General features: G+C 37.5%; 1 protein-coding gene across 3 annotated transcripts in view; it reads right to left on the bottom strand.

The window, feature by feature from the left end:
* ACER3 (alkaline ceramidase 3) overlaps nt 1-15,438 on the bottom strand; it is a 206,987-nt gene that overhangs the window by 53,451 nt on the left and 138,098 nt on the right. For all 3 annotated transcript variants that reach the window (XM_020989517.2, XM_078156929.1, XM_020989518.2), the window contains 2 exons: nt 6,473-6,525; nt 2,830-2,911 (listed from right to left, as the gene is read on the bottom strand). In XM_020989517.2, the coding sequence (XP_020845176.1) occupies nt 2,830-2,911; nt 6,473-6,525 (135 nt within the window). The remainder of the gene's footprint in view (nt 1-2,829; nt 2,912-6,472; nt 6,526-15,438) is intronic.

Here is a 15,438-nt window from a genome sequence, read left to right as displayed (position 1 = left end):
CTGTAAGAACACGATCAAATTGGAGAAGTATGAAAGACTTATCTGAATTGCTGCAAAGTAAAGTAAGAAGAGCCATGAAGATAATGAACACAATGATTACAATAATGTAAATGGAAGAACAATAATCACAAACAACTGAAACCAAATACGTAAATTAAACAGAACAAGCTTACCACTAAAAAAGAGATATAAGACACCTCTCCCAGGTTCTCTGCAGGGAGGGTGGCAAGGAGGGAATCCATGGATGCAAAATGTTGTAACATTAGACTTTTTTCAATACGTTGAATTGTTTTCCTATTTCTTTTTCTTTTTTTAAAATTTTAATTCTTTGTTATAAAGAATGGTTCTCTGGGATGGGTAAAAAAGAGGGATATAGGGGGATATCTAGATGTTATAAAAATAAAAAAATTAAAATTAACAAAAATCTATTTTTAAAAACTCATTTAGACCCTTTTCAGACAAACCGATTTCTAGTTACTTCTCTTCCATCTTGTACTTGTGAAACTGATTTTGATGAACGCAAGTATAAGACTTTTTATGTATTCCTATTAAAGTTCCTCTAAGTGATCCAATATTCTAGCCAGTGAATCCGGACCCTACAATGTGTTATGCAATGTGTTAGTTATCCCTCTAACTTTGTGCCATCTGTAATTTTGATAATGTACTCTCTATGCTTTTACCCAAGTTAATCGATAGAAATGTGAAGCAGTACAAGGTTAAATACAGACCTCTGTTCAAGAAATATTTATTAAATGCCTGCTTTGTACAATGCACTATACTATGTACTAGATACATAAAGACAAAAAAAATGAAAAAGTTCTCATCCTCCATGAGCCTATATCATTATAGGAGAGATACGGCACATACAGGGACAAGCACAGGCAAGGCAGGGAATGAAAGGTGCAAAGAAGTCCAAACAAAGTGAACTAAGAATATCTGAAGAAGAAAAATTCCCTAACATCCTATAGTCTATGTCTTAGCACCTACTCCGTATCAAAGGAAGTAGAGAACATTTTCTCAATGCAAAATGTCTGTTATTGGAAGACAAAGACCCAAAATCTTAGAAAACAATTGCCACAGCTTTATCTTGTTGACTACTAAAGTGGTCAAACTAAGCCCACAGAATATCAGGGTCAGTATTTTTTCTGAAATGAAATACATCACTATGTTATATTTAAATATGTCACTAAAAACATGGTAACTTACATTTATACAGCACTTTATGATTCTTAGAATTTATAAATGATTTAATTTGATGCAACCACCCTCTGAGGTTGTCAAGACAAGTATTATTATTCTTATTTTTACAGACTGAGGTTCAGAAAAGGGAAATGATTTCCTCATGGTCACAGAGATAGAACACAAAAGAGCAGCATATGGTGGTGGACAGTGGCCTAGATTGGGAATCTGAATTCTGGCTTTAAATGTTATTTAAAAAAACAAACAAAACCATCCTATTTTATTGATGTCTTCCATCTTTCCAACACTTTTATCTCAAGCCTTTCTTCTAAAGGAAAAAAGTTAAGGAAAATCTTGATATAATGACAACATATCTTCATAGATGACACAGGGGATAGACGAAGGGCCTAGAGTCAAGAAGATCTGAATTCAAATCTAACCTCAGACACTAGCTGTGTGTCATGGGCAAGTCACTTAACTTCTAACTCAGTTTCCTCAACTGTAAAGTGAGAAAATAATAGCACCTACTTCCCATGGTTGTTATAAGAATCAAATGAAATAATATTTGTAAAGTACTTTGCCAACTTTAAGGTGCCATATAAAGGTTATTTATCATACCATCATCATCATTTCTATCTTTGACTTTGTTGAGGCATAAGCCCAAAAGAGGATTCCAAGGTCAGAGTATATAAGCAATTTAGTCAATTTGCTTGAATAATTCCAAGGTGAAATCTAGAATGGTCCAAAGACTTCACCACTCCACCAAAAGTGTAGCAGATACCTGTCTTCTCATAATTTCTCCAAAATCATTGGTCCCATTTTTGTCAACTTTGTTAATTTGTGTAGTATGATGTGAAATCTCAGACTTGTCTTAATTTTCATTTCTCTTACTAATAATTAACATAGTTTTGAACACATTTTCAAGTTGTCATTAATAGTTTGTAACTGTTTCGAAAACTGTTCATATCTGATTATTTATCTATTAGATAATGACTCCTGATATTCGTTTCAAATCCCTATATATTTTGTATATTAGACTTTTATCAGAGATATTTAACGCAAGTATTTTCCTGCTCTACTATTTTAATTCTAACTCATTTTTTACTTTTGTGAAATCAAAATTTTCTTTTTTTATCTTTTATGATCGCCTCTCCAGTTGTTAATAGCAGTATGATTTCTGGCAACTTTGGTGACTTTGCCTTTCTGAGCCTTGGTTTTCCTCTCTGTTAAATGAGGGGGCTAAACTTGAGCTCTAAGATTCCTTCCAGCTTTAAATCCTATGATGCTGATAGGGTTTCCACTTAGTATCTGAACCCAACTCCTTTGACTTCAGTGTTCTATCTCCTATGGCACAAAATTTAAGATTCTATTTCTTGCTATTAAAGATTTATTTTCATCATCCCTCCCTTAATAAAAAAAATTAAGTGCTTTTATAAGATATTTCATTTAAAGCAAGAACTGAAATCTGCACAGGAAATAACTTTTCTGGCTGTAATCTCTCTAAGCTAGGTCTCTATCTTTGATCAGAGAGATGGGTTCTGTTGGTCCAGTAAGAGTTGAAAATTGGGAGATGACAATGTGCCAAGCCTAAATGGCAAGAAAATTACTCATCCACATCTATAACTCTGCAGGACACAAAACAGGACTTACTGTGGTTACTATTAAGCTGAATAGCATTAATATAAAAATCAGGTGATAATTGACTGTGTTCTTGGCCTTGAAACTTTCAAACCTAAAACAGAAAAGAGACATTATTTCAAAAAGCAGAATCATCATAACAAAAAGAACGTTTTTTTTTTCTCATACTACAGTCTATATGATTCGTGGTGATTAAAGAATATCTCTTTACAGCTTTCAAGTAAATTGGGCTTGATAACTATTGATAAGATACACTGGACATACTGGATTAGCAGACAATCAGAGAAGCCAGGAGTTGAACTCTGGGTGAGAAAGGCAGCACTCGTTGGCTCTATGAGGGCATCGGCCTCTCTCGCTCTCTCCAAGCTCAAGAAATAGAAAAGAAGAAGAAAAAAGGAAGCCCAGAACTCTGTGAGAATGTGCCATCAATGAGCCCTGACAACGTGTGTGAGCACAGAACCAAGCATGTTAGTAAGAGGGTATGCAGAAGAGCCAGGGAGACCCCTTTGTGGAAGAGCCCCTCATGTAGCTCTAAAGGGTCTAATTATTGGGGTGTCTACATGTGTTTTCTTCTGGGTTCTACGTGTCCCTGGAGCTGTGCTGTAAAGTCGCATGACCTCTTGGGGATGGAGAACATCAAAGGATTTGGCAGAAATGACCATGTCACAAGGTTAGTGAGAATCCACCCACTACAGGAGGTCTGTCTTGGCCCAGACGCCCCTGCTCCTGATGCCCTTCTCTCTCAGGCTCCTTCTGTCTGCTTTATGTATGTTTAGTATGTCCCTCATTGTGTGCATGTTTTCTCCCCCATTGGGCTGTGGGGGCTTTGGAGGCAGGGACTGAGGTTTTGTCTTTTTGTGTATCCCCACCACTTACCACAGCATCTGGTACAGTAAGTAAGTAAGTGAGCAAGCACTTAATAAATACTTGTTGATTTAACTTGCTGCCTTGTTGGGTGAGCCTGTGTCAGACGTCACAGGACACTGACAAATTAGACTCAGACTCGGGATCAAGAGACCTTTACTTTCCAGCTTTGTCACTGACCATGAGGAAGAGGTCGGCACAAAAGCTCTGTAGATTTTTAGTTTGGTAGTCAGTCTAATAACTCTTCTCTCCAACACTTTCTTTTGGAGCCTCCCAAACACCGAGCTAGCTCTAGTAATATGCGTGTCAGCTTCATCATCTATGTGTATATCCCTGGACAGTATACTGCTGGGGGCAGCTAGGTGGCACAGTGGATAGAGCACTGGCCCTGGAGTCAGGATGACCTGAGTTCAAATCCAGCCTCAGAGCAAACACTTGACACTTACTAGTGTGTGACCCTGGGCAAGTCACTTAACCCCAAATGCCTTTAAAAAAAAAATTAAAAAATTAAAAAAGAAAGTATACTACTAAGGTAAGTGAACTTAGTGATATTTGCAAGTGTTCTGACCCAGATGAGCAAATGTGGTGCAGTTCTCTGAAAGATGCCCACTATTTTTTTGCTCCACTGTTGCTAACCATGTGTTAGCTCAGTTTTCCCTCCAAGTTGGTAACGAATTGTTTACACCAGGAGAAGTGCTCTATTCTGCTGACATTAAGTCTTCTGGCAGTCATCTTGCCTTGAGACCCATACTTTTGTTGAATGTTTAATTTGGAGAGCATAAGTCTAAGACTAGTCCAGCAATCCACACCATACATCACCTTCATCACTCATACATTTTGTCTCTTCTTGTAATAACAGTCCATTAAATGCCAATGTTTGCTGCAAGGGGACATCTGTGACATTTTATTGTATTTATCTTACAGTACAACAGTATTCTATTACATTCATATACCACAACTTGCTCAGCCATTCCCCAATTGATGGCAATACCATCAATTTCCAATTCTTTGCCACCACAAAAAGAGTTGCTATAAATATTTTTGTACATTTGAGTCTTTTTCCGATTTTTACGATTTTTGGGTAGGTCATTTTTTCTAGCCTCTGCCTCATGCCAGGAGTGCTTAAAAAGGCTGCTCAGACACCCAGGGGTTTCCAAAATCCTGCTGCTGCTTCAGTCCAGTGAGAAAATGATACTATGGTCTGGGCTGCCTGCGTGCAAGGTTGTGACTACAGCTCCCAGTGTATCTGTACCTGCTGCCTTATCACCTGCATGTCACCACAGAACTTTAAGTAGGTGAAAATGGTAAAATGGTATGGGTGATGTCTTTTGACTTGCACATATATTGGATTTAAGTGAGGCAGAGTTGCTTGAAGTTGTTGGCCTCCCTCACTCTTCCAGAGTCATCAAAATCCAGTGGCAAGACAAATGTCAAGACAAGTGGTGATGGGCCAGGATGCAGTAGATTTTTGATGTCTAACCAAGTTCTAAGTGCTCTACAGCACCTTCTTCAGTCACCTCCATGGCTGCTGGAACAAACTGTTCTCATCCTTCCATTCTGCTGGGGGAAGTTTTCACATGCATGGGCTAGATACTCCCCCTAACTCACCAACAGGTTTGGGACACCTCAGTTATCCTCAACCTGGTTTAGCTCATCTGCTGAAACGTTCACAAGGGAGTGGCCGCTGCTCATGCTACAGCTTCTTGGAGCCCCAAGTGGCTCAGAGTTGGGTGGCAGGTGGACACCCAAGATGGAAAGCAGCCCTAAGAAGGGCAGCCCTTACACCAGAGGTACTAATCTTTCCTGAATACCCTGAATACACCTCCAGAGCAGGAATAATGGCCTGAAAAAGTACTAAAGGGATGAGGAGCTGGAGGTCTCAATGAGGGGGAAGAATAGGTTTAAGAGGGGTGATGTATACAGAGATAGAAAGATGGGTTAAAATATGGTGAAATTCTGAGGAGTAATGCATTCAAAGTAAGGAGGAGAGGCAAAATAGCTTAGTAAACAAAATGTTAGATATTGCCAATATCACAGATGCAGTGTTATAAAGTAGTAAGAGTCAAGCACGTGCAACCAGGCACCCCTGGTACAAGGAGACACTGTTTCTGAGGGCAATTTTAAACCAACTGTCATCTCCTTTCTAAACTGCAACTACAGTTATGAGATAATATACATTTATATTCAACATAAGTAATACTTTTGCCAATAAAGTTCTCCTTCAGTTCCTCATCATGATGTGGAGATGACCCTGGGCTCTTAAAGGATATATAAAGGGAGGGCCAACCCAGCTAGAAAAACTTCAAGTCTGGGCATGGAGAATGATTGTGTGTCTAAATGCCTCAGGGAAGAGAGCCTCATCATTAAGAGGTTAGACACCAGGTGACACATTTTTGGGTCATATAAACTATGCTATTAACACTATAGAAGAAAAAGTGTTCATTCAGGTGTAGAGATATTGAAATCTATATCAGTAGCAAGAACAAGGACGCCAGTGAAATTATAGAGTACACATAACACTTACATTTTTCAAACTGTTTAAAGGTATGCAACTTTATGTTATAAATTAACAATTATTTATTCATGAACCTCAGAGCTAAAATGAACCCCCCAGAGTGTGGATCTTACATCGATTAACTGTGTGGCTAGAGGCAAGTCACACAGAGTTCTCTCATACCTAACATCTGGATGACAATTCTTACACTCCTTACCTCAAAAGAGAAATGCTTTAGAATATCACATTACAAATCAAACTGCTGGTTCATCTCTCTTCTGAAATGTGAGTACTTACATGCAGTAGACAAATATACAACAGCTGTAGATCATGGGTAGTTCATCCAATAGCTACAAAAGGAAAAGATACATAAAATTTGAAGCCACAAAATTTTAATAATTGCTCATGTCAAAATGAACATGACAATTAAAAATACAGAAAAACCACCCCAAGTTGACCTGTGTGTATGTGTGTGTGTGTGTTGTGAAATACACAACAGATGGAAGGTGACTTTGGGGGGAGATGGCATATATGCCTGTTGAAGTGAACATAGTAAGCATCTCACTTTCTACTGAATATTTGTACTTTTTTTTTTTAAAGGTGAGGCTAAGGCTTTAACAGTTCAGCAAATAAAAATTAAGCAGCTATTACATACAGAGTCCTGTGCTAGGTATTAGATAAATCCCTGCTTCAAGGAATTACAATTTAAATGTATTTATATGATACATAAAAAAGTGCAATACAAAATGGAACATAAGGACACAAGAATTAAAAAGTGCTATGCAAAGTCTAAGGAAAAAATGAATTTTTTACTGGGAAAATCAGGGAAGACTTCATAGAGGATGTCCCATTTGGGCTGGGTCTTGAAGAATGCTTAAGATCTGAATCAATGGAGAGAGGGTTAGAGGAAAAAAGCCTGAGGAAAAATATAGAGTTAGGAGGACATGGGTATATATGGGGAGAAGAAAAGTGGACCAGTTTGCCTGAACTTCAAGCACATGGAGAGGAATAGTTTACAATAAGACTAGAAAGGTAGGATGGTGCCTGACTGTCAAAGGCTTTAGAGTCATCTAGAACAGAGGTGTCAAACATGTTGCTCACAATACTACGGAGTGCAGAACCAGATTAACATGTAATTGGCTTAATCTCACAGGATATGGCTTAAGGAGGGAATAACATACACCCTCAATTGGGTATGGAAATCTATCTTACCCTACAGGAAAACAGGTGGGAAGGGGACAAGAGAACAGGGAGATGATAGAGAGGAGGGCAGACTGGGGGAGGGGGTAATCAGAAGCAAACATTTCTAAGGATAGACAGAGTCAAAAGAGAATATACTAAGAGGGGGGTGAGATAGGATTAAGAGAGATATACTTAGTTTTTCACACACACACACACACACACACACACACACACACACACACGCATGAAATGATAAACAGGCAGATTTCAGAAAAACCTGGAAAGATTTGTATGAACTGATGCAAAGCAAAATGAGTAGAACCAGGAAAACATTGTATCAGTATCAGCAACAATGTGTAATCAACTATGAATGACTCAGCTCTTCTCAGCAACACAATGACGCAAAACAAGTACAAAGGACTCACAAAGGAAAGTGCTATCCACATCCAGATAAAGAACTGATAGACTCTGAGTGCAGACTGAAGCATATTTTTTCACTTACTTTACTCATTTTCATGTTTTTTTTCTTTTGATTTTTCTTCTTTCACAACTGTAATTACTATGGCAATATGGTTTATATGATAGCATACGTATAATCTATATCAAATTGCCTACCATTTTAGGAAGAGGAGAGGGAAGAGAGGGAAGGAGAAAAATTCGGAACTCAAAATCTTGTAAATGTAAATGCTAAAAATTGTCTTGACATGTAATTGGGAAAAATGTTATTTAAAAACATGTAATTGGGAAATATTTAACAAAATAAATAAACATGTAATGGAACACAGATGCTATTAATGTGTTTTTCTAAGTCAATATGCAGCTGGATACATGTCCCCTGTTTTGATTTGAGTTTGACATCATTCGTCTAGAGTTTAAATTCTAGACCAGGTTCTCAATGTGCCTTACCTTAAGACTCTTGGTTGGGGAGGGGGCTCAAAACTATTTTTATAGCAAGGAGTAATAATGGGACTGGAGCCCAGGTCTTCTGACCTTAAATTTAATGCTGTATTCACTATACCATGCTGTAGAGAGCCTGGGATGCCAGAGGGAAGGAACTACTTTAGTGCTTTGAGCTATGTATGCACAAGGAAGATTTGTCATTAGACATTATGGATGGATTGGAATTGTGAGAGAATAGAGGCAGGCAGACCTGTTAAAAGGCTACTGCAATACTGTCATAATAGAGTTGAAAGGGACCTTAGAAATCAACTGTAGGTCGAGAACAGTTAACTGAGTGGTAATGAGAGCCTAGGCCAGGGTGATGGCTATAGAGCAGAAAGAGAGTGATTACAGCAGTATTAGTTTTATGGACCTGGCAAAATGACTGGATGTAGGGAGATATGGCAATCCTTGGGAAAAAACCGTGTCCTCTATATCAGAGATGTCAAACCCATGGCCAGGCCCTGTGGCCCTGTGATACTCCTGAGAGTGCCAGAACCAGAATAAAACACAACTGCAAAATATTTGACAAAATAAAACCACAGAGAAAACTAATTTGTGGTTTTCTAAGTCAAAATGAGACCAGTTTAGTGGCTGCTGGTTCTATCTGAGTTTGACAATCACCGCTCTATAATACTTTGTTAACTATGTGTAAAGAGAAATTAAAATAATTAACCATAAAGAGCAACTTTTTACATCATAAAGTTTAGATATCACCTAAATGGGATTTATGTAGACAAAACCTCCCAAAGCTTCTTTATTTAATTATTAAAATGAAGTAGAAAGGAAGATATAATCTAGGAAGTCAGTAGAAGAAAAATACCAGAACCGTTATCAAATGAAAAGCTCTAATATAAGAAAAAAAAATTCACAATTTATTCTTTCCTTATAATACTCTTCACTTGGTACAAAAATGTTTATGAAAGTCAAATTAAAGATTTTTATAATGAGTTTCTTGAAAGCTACAATAAAAATTAAATAAAATTTTCGTTCTAGGGCGGAAAAAGATAATTTTCTTAAATTTGATAGCAATGTTAACATGCATATCTTACAAAGAATATTAAATAAAAGTGCCTTGGAGTAGTACCTCTCAATAAAAACTGATAAAATTGCATTTAAAGTAGCATTCTAAATACAAGAAAGAGAATTTCCCTTCCTCTTTATTTTGTCCACCAAGGATTTACACAGAGTATACCAAATAGTTGGAAAGTGCAGTGAGACTTGTGAGATACCCTGCAATTACGGTCCACAGAGTGAAACTTAAAATTAAAATGATAGGATCTTTTCCTTTAATTAAAAGAAATTCTTTTTTATTATGAACTTAATAATTAACAGCAAACACGAACACTTCAGCATACAAATGTAATGCTGTCCTCTGGTAGAAGTGCAGAGGTCACATTACTGGCCTTAAGTTTAGGTTTTTATTTGTTTTTTGCTAGGCAATGGGGTTAAGTGACTTGCCCAGGGTCACACAGCTAGTAAGTGTCAAGCGTCTGAGGCCGGATTTAAACTCAGTTACTCCTGACTCCAGGGCCATTGCTCTATCCACTGCCAACCTAGCTGCCCCAAGTTTAGGTTTTTAAAGGCCACCAGAATGTAGCCAATCTTTGGTCAGCTAACAGCAAGCTGCCCTTCCAATTTCACCAGGGAAATTTCTTCCCATTTTCTAAAACTACAACAATAAATAAATACTTGTTTAACACAAAAAAGTGTTGTGGGGTTTTTTGTTTGTTTTTGTTACAGAAACTCATAAACTCATTGACAAAGGTATAGTAATGTTACTGAAAATCTCATCATGGGTTATTTTGAAATAGTTATGTGTGTTTCTCTAAAATGCTATTCCCAAGTGACAGTCTTCTGTGTTTTCCCGTAAAGGGGCAGATGCTACCAGACACAAGAATATAGAAAAGCTTTTTGTAAAGGAAAAATAATGCAAAGTCTGACCTATGAATGATATGGCCAGCTGTCTTTGTGACTCACAGAAACCTGCCTCATTTCTTTAGAGTCATTCCCCTCTTTGTATGCCAACTCTTTTTTTTTTTTGGCTACGCAATGGGATTAAGTGACTTGCCCAGGGTCACACAGCTAGTATGTATGCCAACTCTTGAATATGCTTCTCTTCTCCCAGCAGATATCCAGTAAGATAGACTAACATCTTGGTGGGAGGGCTTGCGGGGCCCTTTTCAGGGCTGCTCACCTACCTTTGGAGTCCACTCACTCTCACCTGCGGCTCCAAGAAGCCACAGCATGCCTCACAGACACAGCCTAGTAAAACCATCCTGGCAAACAGGTTAAACCAGGTTGAGAGAGATCAACGGGCCTCAGACTTGTTGGTGATTTGGAGGAGGGGTGTATACCTCAAGCATGTGAAGACTTCCCCTGGCAGAATGGGAGAATGAGAACAATTTGTTCCAACAGCCACAAAGGCTAAAGTAGGCACTGTGGAGCACTTAGAGCTTGGTCAGACATCAAAGACAACAAGGTCATCCACTGCATCCCTGGCCATTGCCAGTCACCTTAACTTTTGTCTTGCCACTGGACTTTGATGACTCTGGAAGACAGAGTAAGGCTGATGACTGTACAACTCTGCCTTACTTAAATCCAATTCATGAACTAGTCAAGACACTACTCTGTGATGTCATTAGTCCTCTTTGAAAACAAAGGATAAACAACAGAGATCTAGTGTCTTCCAGATAACCTGTGACAGGTGCAGAATCTTCCAAGTGAAACCTAGTGTGGCCTTAGTCATTAGGACCTACAACATTAAAAAGGCCACCCTGGGTGGTAGAGAAAACAACACAGGTCTTAGAATGAATCAGTCTGGGTCTGCCTGATTTTGAGCATCACATGGGCCTTTTATCTCTCACTCTGCATCACCAATATAGAAATGGAAGGAGGTCACATACAGGATTAAGGACTAGTTTATATTTTTCTTTGTTTCATGGGTTGACCAGGAAAAATGATTCATCGTCTAGTGACCAACCTCTTTAAAGTTCCTCTTTATACTCAGCTAGCCTAGTCCTCAAAGGCTCAAACAATTTGTTTTGGGGACAATATTCAAAGTCTTTCCAGGACAGCAGAATCTTCCATAGCTTGTGTTCCACTCATATAGCCTTTAAGACTCTAGGGTCAGCTTCTTGTCACAACCATGCTTTGAGATAAGACTTCTGTAAGGAAATTCTACAAAAAACTTGATGAGATCCTCCTAATCAAATCAACATGACTTAATATTTGGCAATTACTTCAATATAAAATTGGGCACTGGGGAGAATGGAAAACAATATGTTTAAAAATATGGGTCATAATTAAGAAACATTAAAGGCCAAAAGTTTATGACTACTCGGAAATCTCAAACCCATGTGCCATTATTATTTTCTTCAAGAGTCAGAAAATGCCAGACATAGTGATCACTGAATAACATAAAAAAGTAAAATGGACTATATGATAGATAAGAAACAGATGGTTATTACAGAGGCAACTATTTCTGAACCAGTTGCCTAGGTGCTATAAGGCCATCAACTTACTAGCATAAAGGTCAAAAGCAACATCAGACTAGAAGAAAAGATACAGAGAAGAAGATATGGAATATATAATTACAACAGGTCCAGTTTGTTCTAGTAAATATTAATGATCCAGAAAAAGGAATTCTTGTGCTTCAGTCATGTGCAACTCTTCATGACCCTATTTAGGGTTTCTTGGCAAAGAAACTGCCAGTGGTTTGCCATCTCCTTCTCCAGCTCATTTTACAGATGAGGAAACTGAGCCAAACAGGGTTAAATGAATTGTTCAGAGTCATACAGCTAGTGAGTGTCTTGGCCACATTTGAACTCAAGTCTTCCTCACTCTAGGCCTGGCACTCTATCTACTATACTACCTAGCTGCTCTAGAAAAAGGAGAGATAAATGCTAAGATCTCAATATGGTCTACTATAATTTCCTATGAAATTTAAATTGATGAATATACAATGATGGATATAAAGAGCATATAAACTTCCCTGATGTGCAAACACTCTAAACCAAGAAGAAGAACACAGAAGCCAATAGTAAGTGCTAGTTTAGAACATAAAATCATTTTCAAAATTTAATGCAGAGGGGGCAGCTAGGTGGTGCAGTGGATAGAGCACTGGCTCTGAAGTCAGGAGGATGTAAGTTCAAATCCAGCCTCAGATCAAACACTTGACACTTACTAGCTGTGTGAACCTGGGCAAGTCACTTAACCCCAACTGCCTAAAACAAAAACAAAAACGAAAACAAATTTAATGCAGAAAGATGGCAGATTATAAGTAGTGTAACCTAAAAAACTCCCAGTAAATGATGATGGAATAAAAAAAGAGTCTACATAAGTCTTGGTATGAGACTAAGTTATGCAAGATCATTCCAAGAGCACTAAAAGATGACACTGGATAAAGGGCAATAGATACAAAATAGAATAATTACATTAGTATTTATATAACAAACTATTTTCATCATTGATGGCAGTAGAACCACCACATCTGAACTCCAAAAGCACTGTCTCTGAAGTGCTGCATGAGGAAACTAAGATGGCACAAAAGAGATAGGAAGATGGATCAAGCAAAAATACACAAGGAATCCACGTTCAAAAATGTGAAAGCACTGAGGGACTGACTTTTAAGACATCTGATTAAGGCTTGATACTGAAACACTGGAAAAATTATGGATGACATTACTACTGAAATAGGCATTAGAGAGGATATAAATAACTACTAACCCTCATGTCTACTGTTATATTCTATCAAGTTATTATGAGAATGACCTATATATGTACTGATGGAAATATGAGAAGGTAACAGCCATGAATGACTTCTTACAATAGATATCTTTTCTGTCACATGAATGATTGGAAAGGTGCAAAGAATATATTATTGTGTTTATCATCGTTGGCTTAAAAGAATACCCCACTTCACTTTGATTTGATAGAGCAAATATAACCTTAGACGCTTTTCAACAAAATGCTTCTACCATGCACATTAAGATATATGATTCCTTGACAAGAAAGAAAATTTTGTTTGATGAGCCTATGATGATTAATATCAAGTGAGGTACAGAATAGTGAGATGTATTCTAGTAAAGTATTTGCCACTGTTATGGATGATGTCCAGCTTGTAGAAGGTAAGGTCTTCCAGATGCTCCTATTTGTGAACGACATTCTAGTGAACTCTCTTAAGACTGTAAGTTGCAGAGAAGGTACCAACCTGTATTGGTAGAGGAAGTTTCCACATCTAGAGTTCCCTATACCAGTGTCAACTGCATCAAATGAAAGAACATTGCAGAGATTCTTTAAAGAGATCTATACCTACTTGAAGCATTTAATTTACCTTCACAGGAAAAGCAAAACAAAAACAAGTTAAGTGAAATATGCCTACTGTCCACATAACAAACATTTTACAATGCTACCAGTTTTTTACAAAAAAAACCCCAATCTTTTTACAAAAATTAAATGGTAGAAATATAATGTCACAACAAAAAGAGTCCAGAAAAGACGGAAGGAAAAAAGGAAGAAAAGAAGAAGGAAAGCATTTATACAGGGTCTACTATGTGCCAGGCACTGAGCTAAGTGCTTTACAAATACTATGGCATTTGATCTTTGGAGGCAAGTGCTATTATATCTCCATTTTACAAGCAAAGACACTGAAGCAGACAGAGGTTAAAAGACTTGGCCAGGGGTCACACGGCTAGGAAGTTTCTAATGAAAGATTTGAACTCCGGTCTTCTGATCACAGGCTTAGATCTTTATCCATGGTACCCTGCTGCTGCCCAGAAAGTGCTTGAGTCAGAGAACATTTGACTTGCTGCAAGCAGAGAGAGATGGTGGCCAAAGGCAAAGCAGGTTTAAAATAAATTTGTTTGCAAAATTTTACAGTGCAGGTGATGGATGATTATGAACAGTATTGTCTCAAAAAGTAGAGTAAAGCAACCCAGTTTAAAGGAAGGTTGGCAAATGATCCAATGAAGCAAACTCATCCCAAGAGCACTGAAGGATGAAGGCAGAAGCCAGCAAATAAAAGAAAAATGGGAAAAATCTGCAAAGGTTACTATGACAAACTAATTTCACCCATAAAGGACAGCAGAGCCATCATACTTGCACCCTAATATTACAGTCCTGATTGTGTTTATAGGGTAGGTAGAAATAATACCCCCCAAAAATGAAGACAGGAAATGGAGCTAGATTAGACTGAATGTATATTGAGAGAAGATAACAATTGTACTACATCTTCCATATAAGAACGTAAACAGTGGTCCCTGTACCTTTTTATGCTTTTCTTGATTTCTCTATTTTTATGTCAAATTTTCTATGCAGCTTTAGTCCTTTCATCAGGAATGCTTGGGAGTCCTCTCTTTAATTAAAGATGCAGTTTTTTCCTCTGTTGGATTAAAGTCAATTTTTCTGGGTGGGTGTTCTTAGTCGTAAGCCTAGATTCTTTGCCTTTTGGACTATCACATTCCAAGTTCTCTGTTCTTTGATCTTAGTGACTGCTAAATCTTATGTAATCCTGACTGAGGCTCCATAGTACTTTAAATCTTTCTTCTGGCTGCTTGAAGTTTTTTTTCCCTTGAACTAGGAGCTTTGAATTTTGGCTATAATATTCTTGAGAATTTTCATTTTGGAGTTTCCTTTAGGAAGTGACTGATTCTTTTGATTTCTACTTTGCCTTCTGGTTCTAAGAGAGTTAGGCAGTTTTCTTTTTCTTTTTTTTTTTTAAATATGATATTTAGGTTCTTTTTTTGGTCACGACTTTCAAGGTAGTCTAATGATTTTTAAATAATCTCTCCTTGATCTCTTTTCTGGATCAGCTGTTTTTCTGATGAGATATTTCCCATTTTTTTCTACTTTTTCCAGTCTTTTGACTTTGTTTTATTATTTCTTGATGTCTCCTGGAACCATTAACTTCTATTTAATCAATTCTAATTTTTAAGGAGTTATTTTCTTCAGTAAGATTTTCAACCTCTTGTTCCAACGTGTTAATTCTCTTTTCATGTCTTTTCTCATAGCTCTCAAATTTTTTCCTGTTTTCTCCCCTAATGCTCTCATTTGCTTATAGATGTTTTTGAGTAATTTTGTTCTTCTGGGTTTGTGTCTTGAGCTTTCCTGTTGTCATAATAGCTCTTTATGATGGGATTTTT

This window comes from Phascolarctos cinereus, unplaced genomic scaffold, assembly GCF_003287225.1.
Source record: "Phascolarctos cinereus isolate Bilbo 61053 unplaced genomic scaffold, phaCin_HiC Scaffold_726;HRSCAF=1367, whole genome shotgun sequence".
In the NCBI taxonomy this organism is placed as follows: domain Eukaryota; kingdom Metazoa; phylum Chordata; class Mammalia; order Diprotodontia; family Phascolarctidae; genus Phascolarctos; species Phascolarctos cinereus.
The sequence above is the reverse complement of the archived record's forward strand: the minus strand, read 5'-3'. Positions and strand labels throughout refer to the sequence as shown.